At 39.4% G+C, this 17927-nt stretch overlaps 1 protein-coding gene and 1 long non-coding RNA gene across 3 annotated transcripts in view; one reads left to right on the top strand and one right to left on the bottom strand.

The window, feature by feature from the left end:
- Positions 1-4987: 4987 nt before the first annotated feature.
- LOC116521000 lies at positions 4988-6239 on the bottom strand. The gene is made up of 2 exons (XR_004256872.1): positions 5535-6239; positions 4988-5486 (listed from the first exon to the last, which is right to left on the bottom strand). It is a non-coding gene; the product is annotated as an uncharacterized LOC116521000 (long non-coding RNA).
- PPP2R5E (protein phosphatase 2 regulatory subunit B'epsilon) overlaps positions 6140-17927 on the top strand; it is a 68766-nt gene continuing 56978 nt past the window's right edge. For both annotated transcript variants that reach the window (XM_032235559.1, XM_032235569.1), the window contains exons 1-2: positions 6140-6741; positions 9894-10057. In XM_032235559.1, coding sequence (XP_032091450.1) covers positions 9901-10057 — 157 coding nt within the window. In that variant the 5' untranslated portion in view covers positions 6140-6741; positions 9894-9900. The remainder of the gene's footprint in view (positions 6742-9893; positions 10058-17927) is intronic.

Raw genomic sequence — 17927 nt, forward strand, 5'->3', positions numbered from 1 at the left:
TAGAGTTACATTACAATTCCAAATAAAATGCAATTTGAATTGAATTTCATATTTATGTTTTTGATATGAAAGAATTATAATTGTAATTTATTTCTGTTATTCTCACCAATTTGTAGTATGCTTTTATCCAGAGAGTGGCAGCTAATCCTCCTCTAAGCAAACCTATTCAATGTTTTGTTGCTATCTTATGATTCCGCATCTCCTCTACCTACCACATGGGAAAAACAGACATTTCATGCTGAAGTGCATCTAAAAATGAAGTTCATAAAAATGATTTCTTAAGAAAAAAAATAGCATCCAAAATCAGACCCAAGTTTTCAATCTTTGCAGCACTGACTTTTCAGGAAGTAATTGATTATTTCAAATTCTACTTTTATTGTTTGTCATTGATTTATATTTCATCAAATAATTCAAAATTGCAGTTAAAAGATTCCTCTTTCATTCAGAGCAAGTCTAATCATATAGAGCAGTCAACTACTTCATATTTCTTAAAACTATGTATATTGTAAGAGATTAAATGTATCTTTCTGCACAGTGCATAGAGTTAATATTTTAACTGAATTCCCATGCTCCAAAACATTTAGTTACTTTGTTCAGACTATGTCAATATAGATGTGAATTTAATCCTTGACATTTTCTCAATCCAGAAAAAAATGACTGAACCAAAACAGTTTTCTTAAATTACTACTTTGGAAAATAAATGTATATGTGCATGTATGAAGACACCTCTATAAAATAATTAATAAATATTAATATTTTTCAATTAGCAGAGAATGGTACTTTTAGAAGATTTGAATTGGGGTCTAAGAATAAGAATTGGGGTAATGTTTTCTAATCTTTGCAAGTTGATTTAAGAGCTGTTCTCAAATCAAGAATAGGTAAAATGTTTTTAAAAATAGAAGTTAATCATTCCAATGATGCCAACAGGTAGGATTTATGCAAATTATCTCAGAACCTTTAGCTAAGACAGTTGAGAAATAACTGCTATTTCTAGTTTTCTAGAATCTCAGAAGATTTGATTTGCAATTTGTTCAGCATACATAGTGAATTGAAATACAATGTGGCTAATCAGTTTCCTAGCAAAAGGTGCATGTCTCATCTACTGGATAATAACTTAAATGTTAAATTTCTATTTTGGAAAAAAAATGACAAGTATCAAAATATCAGTGAACATTATGAAATGCAATCTCACATTCCTGGAGTTTTTATTTGCAAGTCCTAGATTGCAATTTCAAATAATCAAGTCAGATTTCAGTTAGTTTAACTTCTTGCAGTTGTACTTCTACTTTAAATATTGCACAATGCTCTAAAATTCTAGATTTGAGGAACATTGTATTTAGGGATTATTAACATAACATTATATTTAGGGATTATTAACATAACAAATTTAAAATTAATGAGAAAACATGACCATCTTTGGATTCGGGCTGTATATCAATGATATATATACAATTAAATGGTACAATTTAGAGAAGTAATTTGAAGTAAACACCCCTAATTTCTGGAAATGTTTCTAAGTCATTTCCCTCACAGTTTGTTTTGAACATGATTATAATTAAAGGTGGACAGAAACATCTAATCTCAGAATCCTTAAAAAGCCTTATAAAAACCCTAACCACACAAATAATTTTTGTTATTTAAATCAAAGGCAGATATCTACATGCCATATTATAGATTATAGTACCTTGCCAGACTTTCTACTTAAACTATGTGCTTTCAGAGATAATTCTGAGATAACTCAGAATTATATAAATCAGAGCAAGATATAATGAATAAGCAGATAGAGCTATTATATTTGGTGTTCCTCATAGATAACAAATGTATGGTTAGTTTTTATGAATGACAAAGAAAAGTTCACTGTCACTCATGTTCCACTGTTCTATCACTTCACAAACCAATTTAATTTCAGTACTGCAGATCACCAAGGCAGGTGAGAAAACTGCATGAAACAATAATTATAATAAAATAACACAGTAAGATTGATTTTTTGTAATCAAGTCTTGTAAAACTTGGACTGCTTAATCCATTTTTTATACAGGATAACTATGTGAACAAAGAAGCATGATTACTTCTCCCAAAGGATTTAGCCAATTCCCCATTTTGGACCCAATCCTTTCAAATGGAAGAACAGTTTTGTACCATACTGGGTAAAATTGCTACATTGTAATATAGTCATTGACTTACAACTATTAATTTAGTGACCATTTGAAGTTACAATGGCCCTGAAAAAAGTGACTTACTACTGTTCTTTGCATTTATGAAGTCATGTGATCAAAATCTGGATGCTTGGCAACTGTCATGTATTTATGATGGTTCCATTATCACGGAGGCATGTGATAACTTTTTGTGACTTTCTAACAAGCAAAGTCAATGGGGTAGCCAGATCCACTTAAAAACCATGTTACTAACTTAAAATCTGCAGGGATTCACTTAACAACTGTGACAAGAAATGTTATAAAATGATGCAAAATTCACTTAATTGTCTTGCTTAGCAGCAGACATTATTGACACTGTGGTCAGTAAGTCAAGAGCTACCTGTATATAAATATCAATATCAATTTCATTTACCCCTGGTTAATAAAAACAAGAACAAAATCATTTACGTTAAAAAAAAACTTCTGCTAATATAACTCATCACATGAACAGCACATGTAATCAAAACTGAACAAAAATATAGGATTACTATCTCAATGAGAGTAAGGTTTGCTTATGTGTGTAGACTGGGCATTTTCAAATTAAATATTCTATGATCCAAAATTAGAGGGTTTACTGACAGACCACACATACATACTAAAGTTGACGTAACAAAGATGGTATATATAGCAAAGCTTGCTCTTTTTGAGGTTCAAAATAGATATTTATTTATAAATAGTCTCTAAGAAGAGTTTTAATACATCTCAGACTTCAGAATTTATTTTTTAATAAATTGACACAAAATATAGATAGATAGAAAAAAATTAATGCACAGCAGTCTCATGAGGTACTGTATTCCTTCATATCTTTGGCTTCTGTCATTGACAATGTTGAAGTCATCAAAGTAACTACATCAGATTTGAGATTAACCTCAATATTGCCCCCGCAATACTGTTTGAACAATATCTTCACATACTGTAGGAATAGTCACTGTCTTTCCCCTCTATTTTCCAAACAGGGATTGAAGTCTGTTCTTCATTTTGCCACTTTCTACAAGGTACAGCTTTAAAAGTATCAAATGATTACCCTAAATATTTTATACATTGTAAGCATTTTATGTTATAAACATTTTTTAAATAAAAATAAGTTATATAAACATTTTTTTCCTTTTTCCAACCTGTTCTAATATTGAAACATAAATAGCAAAGAATTTGTCTTAAGAAACATCTGAGTTCTTGTTCCTTTTTTTGCATGATACATTTATAGTCCATTTCAAGGACTATAGGCCTGATGGCAAAATTAGGCCTTCAGGCTCCTTCTGGAAGATTAGTAATGTTAGGGCCTGACTGGTGAGTGAAAAATGTTCTAGCTAGCAAAAAAAAAAAAAAAGAACAAGAGAAGAAATCTATGTTAACGGGAGGCCAAAATCATGTATTGTAATGATTAATACTAGAATGTGTTGAAGGAAAATGAGGCTTTATATCTTTACTCAATGAATTAAATTTTATTGGGTCTATCTTTCTTAACACCTAGCATCTTATCTTTCTAATAAGTAGTATTTATGCCCCCAGATTAACTATGTATCTTTAAACACAGTCTGCTGTGTTCAATTTCTAAGCAGTAGATTGGAATAACTACCACTTAAAAAAATTCTAAACAGCCAATATAGGAATCTTCCAATTCATGTTACTTGTTTCATGGATTATTCAAATAAAAGATGTCAAAAATTAAAAAAAATATTAACATAACAAATACTGCATTGAAACAGCCAACTGGTTACAACTGGTTCTTAATGTTCTCAAATGGAAAAGTTGGTTTCACAAAAATCACTTGTCACCTTTTCAATTTGTTTCATCATGCTTTGTATTATTAAGATCAAATTGCATTTTGTTAATGCATACAATAGCTAGGTACCTGTCAAAATCCAATGCTGCTTCATAGAACCATACTTCAAACCTTCAATCTGAAAATGTTCCATCAATTAAAAATTGCTAGCTGGGGGAATAAATACAATACACTACTGTTACCTGGAATTTTAGGCTTCATTATTAGCATGTTAATAAGGGTTACATTAGCATTTTTAGCCTTGCAGTCTGGGCCCCTTTTCTAACTTTAGAAAAACTAGTTTCTCTTTTTTTTTGCCATCTTTTGATATGCGAGAGCTTGCCTTTTCAGCAACTAAACAATATAGATAGCCCTCAATTTATGACAATTGAGATTTGGAATCTTGATCATTGAACGAAGTGGTCATTAAAACAAGGTATCACATGAGTGCTGCATTCTATGACTGCAATCCAAGTGCTCCTGGTTATGGTCATTAAGATTATTGAATATATGGAGTACCAGGTTAAGACATATTGAGTGCCATAGGGAGGTGAAGACCTTGGGAGGCCTAGCACAGGCCACACACAAGTCTCCTCATCCCTCACGCAACCAGCACTTCTTACCTTATTGCACTCCCTCTCTGTTCAGGAATTTAAAAATTTGCTTGGATTTCTGGTCTCATTCATCTCTGGGGGCTGGTTGAAAAAGCTTCCTGCCAAAGGATTTCAGCTCTATCCCTACTTTGATTTAGAAAGTGTGAATAGGTTGCCAAGCACCCAGATTGTGATCATGTGAGTGGTGATGCGCTGTTTTCAAACAATCTGAAGTGCTTTACAGGCCACAAAGCACCCTTTCTGAGACCATCATTAAGAAAACAGTTCTAAGTTGAGGACTACTTCTATACAGCATATTGTTAAAGTCCTTGAATACACTTGCAAGTTTTAAGGAAGATATAATAAGAAAGTAATATAACTCCCCAATTTACCACTAGTGGAACATCACTAGAAGCAATGTTTTCTATTGTTCAATTCTGATCAGTTTTATTGTTTGATCACTTGTTTTCTGAGGTACCACATACAGTGACTATGGATACCATTTGTTTCTATAAGTACCCAGTAAAAACTTTTAACCCCCTTTAATAAGTGCTTTTTGCTTTGCCTGGATTACTTGGCCATTCGAATTTTTGGTTAGGTGAAGAAGCCACATCACAAAGGTCTCTCTCAAATTCAGGGATCAAATTCTTATCAACTCCATGCCAAATTCAGGGCTTCTGAATTTCAAGGCAACATTACCTGCATTAAATCTTCCACTTTCAAAAGATAATAGACGACAGGCGGCAACACATTTCCTGTTTGAAAAGAACCACACAGAAGAAGCTGGTCCTTGGCGCAGAGAAGCGATTGTGGTACCCTACAAAACACGCAACCCCCCAGGAAGTTCTCGGTTCGCTTCAGTCAATTTTCTTATAACAGTTTTTTTTGGGAGGGAGGGAAGAGGAGAAGAATCCAAACTTAGCAAAGCTTTTTGCTCTAGAAAAAAAAGGTAATTTCATAATGTGAAGACCGGTGGAAACTGACCATTCACTGAGGCGGGCGGCGCGCGGAACTCTTGTTGCCGGAGCTCCTCTCGTGCCTCCGCATCCGGGTAAAGAGATTCCCATGGCAATTCCAGGGGAAAAACCGGACCTTTCTCCGCAAGTCCGTCAGCCGGAGAGCCGTTCAAGTTTTGCAGCGAGCGTCCTTTAATCGCCTTGTACACTTTACCACAGGGAGCTCTTCCTCCTCTCGGCGTGACTCTTCCCGTCCCCCCATCCCCCGTCCCCCCATATCCCCGTCAACACGACCACCCCGAGGGCCTACCCAACAACAACTGCGGGAGCGGCGCGAGGAAGTCCTGTTTGAGTGATTTTTCTTGCCCAATGAGGCCGCGCGTCGTACTTCAATGACAGGAGCGTCGCGCGCAGCCTTAACGGCTCCGCCTCCTCCTCCTCCTCCCCTGGCCCGTGGGCGTGTGCGCGAGGCGGAGCGGTGAGGGTAGCATGTTGGGCTGTGAGTGAACGGCTGGTTTGGGTGACGGCGTGAGCGCGAGCGAGCGAAGGTGCGCGCTCCACGGAGAGCGAGCGAGCGAGAGAGAGCGGGAGAGGGCGCGAGTGAGCGGGCCATGGCCGGAGCTCAGTGACTGACTGACTGACAATAGAAACCAGCGAGAGCTGCAGAAACGCCCGCAGTCCCAGGAACAGAAGAGGAAGGCCGCAGCCGCCAACAGAACGCCGCCTCTCGTTAGCTTTCGCCGAGCCTTCTTCTTCTTCTTCCTCCCCTCCTCCTCCTCCTCCTCCTCGCACCCCGCAGGCAGCTCGGGCCGCGCTCGCTTGGCGCCCCTCCTTTCCCCAGGCCGACTCGCCGGGAATGTGAGAGAAGCAGCCGCGGAGAAGGAGGAGGAGGAGGAGGCCTGGCAAGCGGCGGTCGGCTCGTCAGGAGGAGGAGGAGGAAGGCGGGAGAGGCACCGGCCCGAAGCGTTGCATGGGACCGAGTGGAAGCTGCTGCTGTTGCTGCTACCGCCGCCTCCGATCCTGACTCCGCCGCTAACGTCGCTTTGCGCTGGGGAGGCCGACGAGGCCTACCAGGCTGCGGCTGCTGCTGCTGCGGCAGGGAGCGCACCGCAGAAAGAGAGAGGGAGGGAGAGACACGCGCCGACTAGGCTCGCCGCCTTCGCTTCAACCAGGGATCGACCTCGTCCTTTTCTCTCCTTTTCTTGTCTCCGGATTCTCTACCAGGAGGGATCAAGGTAACTTGCTTACCAGGCCGGGGAAGCCGAAAGACCCGCCTGCCGACGGGGAGAAATGGGGGGAACATTATTAGAGAGGGGGCGGAGAAAAGGGAGCCGGTGGAAGGAGAGCGGCTTAGGGTTTCCTGTAACAAACCCTGCCAGCACGCGAGATCTTTTAGGACTTGATCTCTTCCTTCTTGGGGGTCATCCAGCATAGGCAATAAGCGAGCAGCCGATTGCACTTCGGGATTGAGGTCTTCAAAGGGTCCCTTCCCTTTTAATGTCCTTGGTATATATATTTTTTCCAACCTCGTTTCCTAATTTTCCCTTCTCCCAATCTCTGACGTCTGTGATAAATCAGTTGCTTTATAGTAATCATCCTCTTTCCATCACCTTTAAAAATAATCTCTCTCATCTCTGCACTGTCTCGGTGGTGCCGGTGGTGGGGATAAATGCTGCGGTTCACCTTAATAAATGGCAGTTGTTTCAAGAATAATTTGTTATTCCCATTTTTAAAGAATGAGGTCCTATTTTAGAAGATATGAAGGGGTGGGGGGTAAACCCTCCACAATTTCGTTTATCCCTATTGCTAAGGATGGCTAACTTAGAGTAAGGTTTAATAATTTATAAATCAGGAGAGAAGAACTGTTTCTAAATTTATAGCTGAGAAGTGTTGCTTCTTGTTGACACAATGATCCTGCAGCTGAACTGATCTGCTTGAGGACTTGTCAGTTAATATGGTGAGTGGTTCTCTTTTTGTGGACCTGTGGAAATATTTCTGGAGGGATGGAGATAATGTAGTCTAAGAGTTATGAGCAATGCAAATATAAACCATCCTTAATATATTCAGAACCTAAGATTCTCATGATCACCATTGCATTGTTTCACCAAGTTGCATAGCCTAGTATGAAAATATAGTGATACTTGATTAGTATAATAGTTATCAATTTTAACATAATATAAACAATTTATATGTAGGCTTTCTGCAAGAGTAACATTGCTATCAGTATTTTTAGTTGCATGAACCCAGCACCTTATGCATACTGAGAAATGTTCTTCAAATAACAAAAGTATTACTTTGTTTCCACTGGGAATCAGAAATCCCCACCAAATACTGGTAACATGGACAGCACAATTCCAGCCATTAAATCCAAAGGTTCTACAAACCTTTGCCCCCAAGTATACTTAGACTAGAATAATAATATCAAGTAGCAATTTATTTTGATAAATCTGCTTTTCCCACTGAGCATCAGTTGATGTGATCTTTGTAGTAGAAAAATAGCTCTTATGTACAAAATTGTGGTTTATCCCACTTATATTTTATAGCTATATTGTCATGCCAGATATTAAATTTCCAGTTGGTTGGGATAAATTCAAATTAGTGTTCAGAAGTATTTCATCATGGTAATAATACCCTTTGTCTTAAAAAGATTGTGTAGATGTCTCATTGTGTGGTCTTATTGACCTAATTAAATTTACTAAAGAAATAAATGAATCTGTAGTGATTTAGTGAGTTTTTTAAAATAATATGTAATTTTACTATTATGCTTAGTATCACTTGAAAATCTGTTTTGGGCATAAGCCTTGCTTTAAAAGCTTGATATTATATATTTAATATATTCTCTCAGATCTACATCTCCATCAAATAAACAAGAGACCACTTTTTTTCCTTTGGAGGACCTTTTTATATATTTAAAGATAATAAAACATTTTTATTTTTATTTGGACAGTCTTTTACTATATTTACTTTTCCATCTTTAGCATTATTGTCTTCATTATAAGGTGGTAGCACACAAAGTCTTTCTCTTATAACATGAGCAAGGTTGAGCTAAACTTGTCTGAATGCCAAGATACTCTAAGAATCTCCTCAGCCTCCATGTATTTGCTATATAAATAGATGCTTTGGCATGAATGGACTGAAAATAGTAGAGGAGAAAACCCCTAAAACATGCAAGGTGAGAAAAGGATCATAGCATGGAAATGCTATGAAGTTATGAGTTTGAAAAGAAATCTTGTGCTTATTGGAATGCTACTTCTGCATTTATAGTTTCCTCTTACCAGGCTATTCTCTACATTTTGCTTAACCAATGCAGAGTAGTATGTTTGACTCACTGAGAAAGGTGACCAGAGGCCACATGCCAGGTTTAGGAAGGAAGCAGCTACTTGACTGATAATGTTCATAGAGATAAGATGTGAAAAACAAAAGTAGAAATCTGGTCTACAAGTTCCCCCCAGATCTGAATTAGCTGTGAGAGGGACAGTCCATGATGTGCAGGGAGCACAAGTAATGGGTAAGGTGGGTTCAGGGACTTGATCCATATAGCTAACCTAGACAGCTTCTAGGTTCCAACAGCATACCTCTGATTGAAAATCATTATCTGATGGGAAGGCTATGTAATGATGAAAAGGGTTTAAGTTTAAATAGACAATTAAGTTATGTATCATCCACCATTTCCCCCCATTTTCTTTGAAGCAAAGATAAAAGTAGCATAATAGCAGATATATAAACTGTCTAACTTTTGCATAAACTGTTATTGGATAGATGTCCTTGAATGTGGAATTTTTCAATTGTGATGTCTGAAAGACACATACTTTTGCCCAAGTATAATAATTGTAGAAAAAATGTATTATTTATATGTGTGTGTGTGTGTGTATTACCGAAGTGCTATTGCTATTAAGATATTATAGACTTGTTTTCTCTGCCTGTTAGGGGCAGATGAATGTAATAGATGCAGGAAAATTTTGAAGAGTATCTCAGAAGAAGGAAAATACAATGGTAATAAAATAAATTCATGGCACAGGAAACTGAAATACTTGTGAAGCCAGACAACATGGAAACGTTCAAGTTGTTGGATAGATCTACTCAGTTGCTTTCAAGATAGGGTAATCAGAACTGGATTGGGGCTTAAATATATGCGCAGTATATTAAAGATACTCTTCCTCAAATATATTGAGGTTACCTTGTGCTGTCAGCATTGGCCAAGTTGGCTGGAGAATTCGTGATAAAATTTCAAACAACTGGAAGTTGTGCAGTTTGTGGAAGTTTACACTAAACTATACACAGTAGTTGACTATTAGTTGATACTGTGATCTGAATGAGAGAATAAAACATAGACAGATTAGGATTTTTTCCTTCATATTTATTTAGAAATAATGTCTGTTTTTTTCAGTAGGGATATGTCCTCAGCACCAACCACTCCTCCATCAGTGGATAAAGTAGACGGATTTTCTCGGAAGTCCGTCAGAAAAGCTAGGCAGAAGAGGTCGCAAAGCTCCTCCCAGTTTCGGTCTCAGGGCAAGCCTATTGAGTTAACTCCACTGCCTCTGCTAAAAGGTAAGGCTTTGTAGCCCTTTTGAGTATTATGAAACAATGGTTATACAAAGTCTATCTGAATATGCATTTACTATTGTGTTAGTAAATTTGAATATTTATATGTATGTATACAGATATGCTGTTCTTTAAGCTTGACAGGAATATACCTATGATGCAGGAATATTTCAGGCTCACCTCTGCTTGTTAAATAGCTGCTATTTTAGCAGGAAGCACAGGATTTGTAAATTACTGCTTCATCATAACATCTGACTATTTTTGAAACATTTAATCTTTAATAGTTTTGTAGCTTAATGAGAGAGGGAAATGTGTGAAAAATATAAAACTATGGTGAATATTTGTTTATTTTCTATTCTAGGAACAATTTTACTGTCAGACATTTTAGCCTATGGAAAAGTATAGTTCTCACTACATGTTATATTTTGTAAATATGGCAAATAGGTATTAGAACATTTTGTTTCGGTTATTTGAACCTATCTTCGTTTTGTTCAACAGCTGCTCACATTTTCTTTTCCATCTGGTTATTTAGTTCATTTACAAAGAGCAAGGTATAGATTGTAATTGAACAAAGATGATGCATCATCGTTTCGCTAGAGTGAAGCAGAACTTTTTTTTAATATGTATCTCACAGTAGTGAAAGTAGCCTGATAATCATGACTTTGTATGGCAGAATTGGTTTATGTTGGACTTATGGACATACCTTGTTGATAGAGAGAGGTTGGGTCTTTACTCAAACTCAAGCACAATCAACTTGTCTACTTTTTTAAAAACTTCAGATATTGGAGAAGAGGGGTAAAGGATATATTGTCCTTTCCTAGTGCTATATAGTATGTCCTAAGATAAAGGAACCAGATCCTCTGAAAATCCTATTGTTTTGTAAGCTTTTTCTAGTTTTCTCTATGTGCACACATATGTTTAGAAAACATTTCTGTTAGGACCAACTCATTATTTTAATATTTTGAGGAGGGTGCTTCGCTTTGAAAATACCTTTTGTGTTACCTTTTGCATTGCTTTACTAAAACACTGCAGCCAGCGTTCTTCCTTTAAAATATCTGATTTCTATCAGTTTTGATTGGTTTTTATGCCTTTTTTTAAATGAAACAATATTGTATTTGAATATTAAGTATCGTTTAAGGTTTCAGCATAAAATTCCATGTGACCCTTGAATTTTACATAAATCTACCAAAACTAAAATGCTTACAAAGTAATGGAGCCGACTTTCCTTATGTTGGATCAAAAAAAATTCAGTTTGACTGATCAAATGGTGATTGAGACTAGAGAAATTATATAAGAGAAGAGAGGGTGGTAATAATTAGAAAAGTCTTGCTTCAAAGATTTATAATGGCTAAGCAATATTCTAAACTATTACAACCTAATTATTATAAATAATTTATGGATTGTTACAGATACTAGGAATTTAATATGTAACCTTCTGTATACAAGATGCTTGTTTTATGATTGAGTACACTTTCCAAATATTATTGCAATGCCAACAGTTTTTTGAGGAAGTGGATTATTTTTATTAATTATTTTTTATTAATAACAAATAATTCAAATTTGATCTAAAACAAACTAACCATCCGATGAACAGAATCGTTTTTAAAGTGGAAGTAGTGGTGATCAGGAAATTTCATGATTTAAAAGGGGAAGTATGTGTCCAGTCCTTGTACAACTGGGTAATAAAGAACATTGATTTGTTTTGTAATTGTTAGAAAAACATGTCACATTTTTCATAAGAGGTATTCTAGACTTCATAGAATATTTATTTATTTAAAAAGGCTTGTTTTCCTCTCCAATCGTACAAGATGTTTGAGTACCTTAGATTCCTTTCTAACAAATTAAAATATAAAACTATTTTATAATTAATGGGATATTTGATCATGGACAAAATAAGCTTGAAAAACCTTGAGTGCTAGACTTAAAATTAACTGTAAAAATTACTTAGGAATTCTATGAGTTACCTACTTAAGATGCAATTATGCATATATAATTGTACATCACACATAGATAATATAAGTTCTGAGTTACATACTTTTTATAATTACTCAAATCTATTTATTAAATTGTTGGGATAAGAGAATGTTTCTGATTTCTTAATACCACCATTACATTGCACAAGGGTGAATAAATATTTAGTAATACTGTTGATCATTTCTTTAGTATTCAAAACATATAACCTACCTAACTAGGTTGTGGTAACAGTTGCTGAGAAATGTAGTTCTATATGACTGTTCATATTAAGGGGGACTCTGTATTCATGATTAAAAATTAAATTATATACTCATTTATAATTCAGTCTACGTATTACTACATTAATTTGGTTTAATTTCTTAATGTATGGGAAAATGTTTACTCATTGAGATTTGCAAATTTAGGGCATCAAAAAATTTCAGGTCTTCAGCACAAATTTGGAAAAAGGGCGTTGGTACTTACCTGATACGCCTATTCTCATAGTGGGGGAGGAGTATCCAAGAGTGGGTTGACCTTGTCCTCTCATGATTGGATGAGTCAGATAAGCTCTTTGGGCAACGCCCCCTGGCCAGCAGGACTTCCCCATATTTGACGAAGAGCTCCATCCGACTCGTTGCACCATTCACTCCAGACTCTTAATTCAGTTCTTAGCTTTATCGTCTTCGACATCAATATTTATATAACTTCATAAAACAATGAACATAACACTTAGTCGTACAAACATAGTCAGGGAGGGACTGGATATTCCTCCCCCCACTATGAGAATTGGCGTATCAGGTAAGTACCATAGTGAGGGGGGAGTGCCCTTTTTCCATAGTGAGGGGAGAGGAGTATCCAGAGTGGGACGTACCAAAGCCTGCACGTCCCTAGGGAGGGAGACCCCTGAGGCCCCATGTCCCCCACTCATGCCAGTTGAGGCGTTGGCCCCGCCCTGTGAACCGCCTGCAACGCCCTGAGGCCAAAGAGGCTTCTGCCAAGGCAAAAGAGTCCAGTTTATAGTTCCTAGCAAAGGGAGAGGGGAAAGCCCACATGGCTGCCCTGCAGATTTCGGCCAGGGATATCTGCGTGACCCAAGCCGTGGATGTGGCTGCGCTCCGCGTGGAGTGGGCTATGATATGATTGGTGTCTGTAAGCCCTGCGATTGGTATGCAGTGGCAATGCAGGTTCGCAACCACCTGCCTATTGTGGTGGAAGTCACCTCATTACCCAGGACCTGGTTGGAAGGAGACAAACAAAGCTTCGGATTTCCTGTTTGGCCTGGTTCTCCTGCGGTGAATCCACAGAGTCCTCCTTACGCCCAGAGTGTTCCACTTCTCCAACGGGTGAGAAGGGTCTGGACAGAAGTTGGGCAAATCAGTTCCTGGGCTCGATGGAAGCAGGGGCCCACCCTGGGGATGAAGGACGGATCCAGTCGTAACCCCACCCTGTCTTGGTGGAAGACGCAGAGATCCTCCCTGGTGGACAGGGCTTTCAGTTCGTATATTCACCTGGCGGAGGTGATGGCCACCAGAAAGGCCACCGTAAGAGTCAGGAACTTAAGGGAAACTGTTCATAAAGTCTCAAAAGAAGCGCCCGTTGGAGCGTCCCCTACCCTGTGTAAGTCCCAGGAAGGGTATCTGAACACCGTGTGCGGTTTGGGGTTGGAAGCCCTCTTGAGGAATTGCCTGACCATAGGATGGTGAGTCAAGCTCTGGCTCCTGCCACGCAGGAGAACTGACGAGATGGCTGAAACCTGTCTCCTAATCGTGTTAGAAGCTAACCCTCTGTCCCGGCCTGCCTGGAGGAAGTCCAGAATCTGAGGCACTGAGGCCTGGGTAGGATTGTACACAAGGGAGTTACACCATGAGGCAAAGGCCCGCCACATGGAGCCATAGATATGCTCTGTGGAAGGTGTGCGGGCAGTCTGGATAGTCTGCATCACCCTGGGAGGTAATAGGACTTTCCCCAGGATGCTCCGCTCAAGAGCCAAGCAGTCAGCTGGAGCCATTGAGGGTCTGGTTGCTCTAGTGACCCCTGGTTGAGGGATATCCTCTCCTGGGGTATTCCCCAGGGCCTCTCCAGTGAAAGTGACTGGAGATCTGCAACCACGGCCTCCAGGGCCAGTGAGGCGCCAACAGAACCCCTTCCGCCCCCTCCCGAAGGGTTTTCCATATGAACCTGGGGATCAGGGGTAAGGGCGGAAAGGCATACCGATGACCCCTGGGCCAGGGGCTTCGCAGAGTGTCCACCCCTTCTGCCTCCTGTGTCTGGTACCTGGAGAAGAACCTCGGGAGCTGAGCATTTAGGGGCGTGACAAATAAGTCGACCTCCGGGCATCCGAAGCACTCCGCCAGCTCCTCGAAGATTGCTGGCTGCAGCTTCCGCTCCAAATTGTCCACCTCGGTCCGGCTGAGCCAGTCGGCTCTGATGTGCTATTGTATTGCATAGTATTGTATTGTATTGCATTTTGCTCTTTGCTTAGTCACCCCCACCCTTGGAAGGCCTTCAGGGGTAATCTCTAACCTGATTGGAGGTTCTTCTGTCCCTCCCTGGGGGCTGCAGCCTTTAGCAGCCGGGCTGATAATTCCTCCCCCCTCTGCTTATGTTTTTCCCAGGCTGCAGGGGGCTGCTGGCTTGGGCCACGTGGTGCCTCTCCTCCCCCTTCTTCCCAAATGGCTCTGCGGGGCAAATACCATAGCCCCGCCCTCAAGAATTAGCCACAAAAACCACAGCTTTTGCTGGTCAGCCTCCTTCTGAGGGCCTTCTCGCCTACTTAAAGGACAGTGTTCTTAAGGGGGAAGCAAGCATTAGCCACAAAAAAGACAGCTTGTGCTACTAAGCCCTCTTGCCCCCTCTCTTTCTCTTACTTAAAGGAGAGTGTTCTTAAGGGGGAAGCCTTCTCCTGTTACTTAGCAGTCAGAAAAGGGACAGAAACTGTCTTGCATACATCGTTAGGCAAGATTGCTGAAACACCGAAGGACAAGCCGAAGGGGATCCTCCCCTGGGGGGAGGAGTTCTCAGGTTGGGGGGGGGGTTCTTCCTGCAAGCCTTGTGGCAGCTGCCTCTGTGATTCATCTAGGAGGTAGGCTTGGAGGGGGGGGATTGATCCACCGCCTGCCTCTTTAACCTCCTTGATAAGCCTCCTTTTGGCCCTTTGCTGCCTCCCCCACCCTTGGCTAATGCCTCTGCGATGGTTTCTCACCTTTTTAAGGGCTCCCCAGAGCCTCCGGTGGTGGTGTTGCTGGAGGGCTGAGAGCTGGGCTCCTGCCGGCCTCCTCTGAGCTGCTGGGGGCTGCCATCTTGGACCACGTGGTTTCAAGATGGCCCCCGGCTCCAAATTCAAAAGGCTCCTCTTTGCTGGAGCACATGGAAATGGCTTTTGCCTTTGCAGGCTTGCCATGTGGCTGCCGCTGCCGCTCTCGCCTCCCCCTGCCTCCCACAGCTCTTTCTGAGCCTTTCCGGCTCTCACCTTGTCCACTGGTGATAGCTGCCAGCGCAGGCTTTCCAGGGCATTTTAACAACCCTCATGGCTCAACCCCTGAGGGGAGCGGAGGAGCGCTTTTGCTCCTGAGAAGCCTCTGCGGCAAGGGCTGCCTCTAGGAGGCATGTGCCCCGTCCTCCTGCTTGCCCGGCAAGGGTCCTCCCTGAGTGACTCCGTCTCACTCAGTGGCCAGGGCAGCGTGCCGCCCCAGGGGGCTTGTGGCAGTCCAGTCCTTGCAGGAGGAGGCTGTGTGCGTTGTAGGGAGGCAGGATTCGTCGGGTCCAAGTTTATTTTCCTTAATCTTTTGTAAATTACTGGAGGTCCAGAGTGGTGCATCCTTTCCATTGAGTGGTTGAGTCAAATATATTGGGAAGTCCTGCTGGCTAGGGGGCGTTGCCCAAAGAGCTTATCTGACTCATCCAATCATGAGAGGACAAGGTCAACCCACTCTGGATACTCCTCCTCCCTCACTATGGAGAAAAATCATTTATTAATAAACTAAGTACATATCAGAAGTACTTGACAATTTTTACACTAGGACTATGATTTACTCAATGAGTAATTTGTACAGGTATGCAGATTTGATAGAAGATTTTACCTTTTAATTCTAGAATGTTAACTTGAATTATTGACTACCTGCCAGGACTTCATTGATTTAGGTTGAACATTATATATTTAAAGAGCTAATAATTGTGTTGGTGGCAGGTATAATTATGTCAGCTGAAGAATTCATCTGTCAAATGAAGACTATTGAACTTAAAAGACTGTTGAATCTCTATATTAACTCTGTTGTAAAAATGTTACTTCAGGATTCCCTCTCATAGAAAGTATGTTTGATATTCTTGAAATTATATTGCATTCATTACTCATTATCATGAAATATTTCTTTTATGATAACAGAGTAATATTAATTGCTCAAATGAAAGACCCCATGATAGGAAAATGGGCAGAATGAATTAAGTACTTTGATTGAACTACTTAGCAGAATTTTATTTAGTGATGAAATCTTTTAGGTAAGCTCAGAAGATCTAGTTATGCTGATTTTAACACTTTCTAGCAGAACATATTCATGGAAAGTTATGAAAATTAATCAACAAATCTGGAGTTGGTGAGTGGAAGTATATAAATGTATATTATTTTCATTTTCCTATTTTTTTTCCAGAGCCTTTTGTGACTCTTCAAATCTTTAGTAGGTGCTGCTAAAAGAAGTGATAAAGAGATTTAGATTTTACAAGTTGTCTAAGTGAATTTATTCAAACAAAATCTCCTAACTTAACATAGATGTTGATGGGATTTGAATTTAACTCTGATGGTCCAAGGGAAGGATGTTGGGTTTCTGCAGGATGCCTGGAATATGTTTATCCAATGTCTGGCTGCTGTGAAAAAGACAAATTCTATATTAGGAATAGAGTAATTGAAGATATTAATATCAGTATATTAATATAAGTATAGTAATACTTACATAAGCTTACTTTATGCTATCTTTATTTTGAGTAGCAAGCAAGTATATGATGCAGAATAAACTTGTATATATAAGGACACATTACGATGTTTAGATTTTTAATTGAAAACAGTTACAGGTTGAAATGGTAGGAATGTATTATGCACACTGTAGAAAAGGTTTATTCCATATGAGAGTTGGAAAGAAAGATTTTTCTAAAGGGGCCACATTTCATTTATAGATTGTTTTGGTGTTAATGTTGAGTATTTCTGTCAGGTAAGAATGCTGAGAGAAGGCCTGTAGAAAACTGGACACAATATCCCAAATGAGGCCTAACAGAAGTAGTATTGAGTGGTTCAAGTTCCTGTTAATGTATTCAAAACAGAATTTGTCTTTTTAGCATCATATTATTGGGGCAAGTTCAGTTTCTGATTCTTTTCATGATTGCTACCACTACAGCTGAGGCAAATTCCTCTTATACTGTCTGGTAGCCTTCAACTTATGGTCACAATAGGACCAGAAGTTTGGTTGTAAACTGTGTCAGTTGTACATTGAGGCACCCACATGATCAACCCCCTTTAACAATCATTTTTACAGTGGTCGTTAAGTGAATCATAGACGTGTAAGTTGTAAGTCCTAATCTATTTCCCCTAAATGGGTATTTTTTGCTGGAAACTGGAAAAAACTTTGCAAATTATGGCATGTGATCACGATGTATGTGTGACATTTTACAACAGCTAGAAGTGCTTTTCAGTTAAAGAATGAGTCATGAATCAAGGACTACCTCTAATGATGACTCCTGCTTTTCTCCCCAGATGCAGAACTTTACATTTCATACCTTAAATTTCACTGTGGTTGTTTTTGTATGAACTTGTGTATATCTTTTTAAATCTTTGCTTTTTATTTTGAAGAATTAGCTACTTCTCCAATTTTTATGTCATCTGCACATTCGATAATCATATTCTCAATCCAAGTCATTAATAAAAATGCACTCTCTAGGA

The sequence above is a fragment of the Thamnophis elegans genome, chromosome 1 (assembly GCF_009769535.1).
Source record: "Thamnophis elegans isolate rThaEle1 chromosome 1, rThaEle1.pri, whole genome shotgun sequence".
Classification (NCBI taxonomy): Eukaryota; Metazoa; Chordata; class Lepidosauria; order Squamata; family Colubridae; genus Thamnophis; species Thamnophis elegans.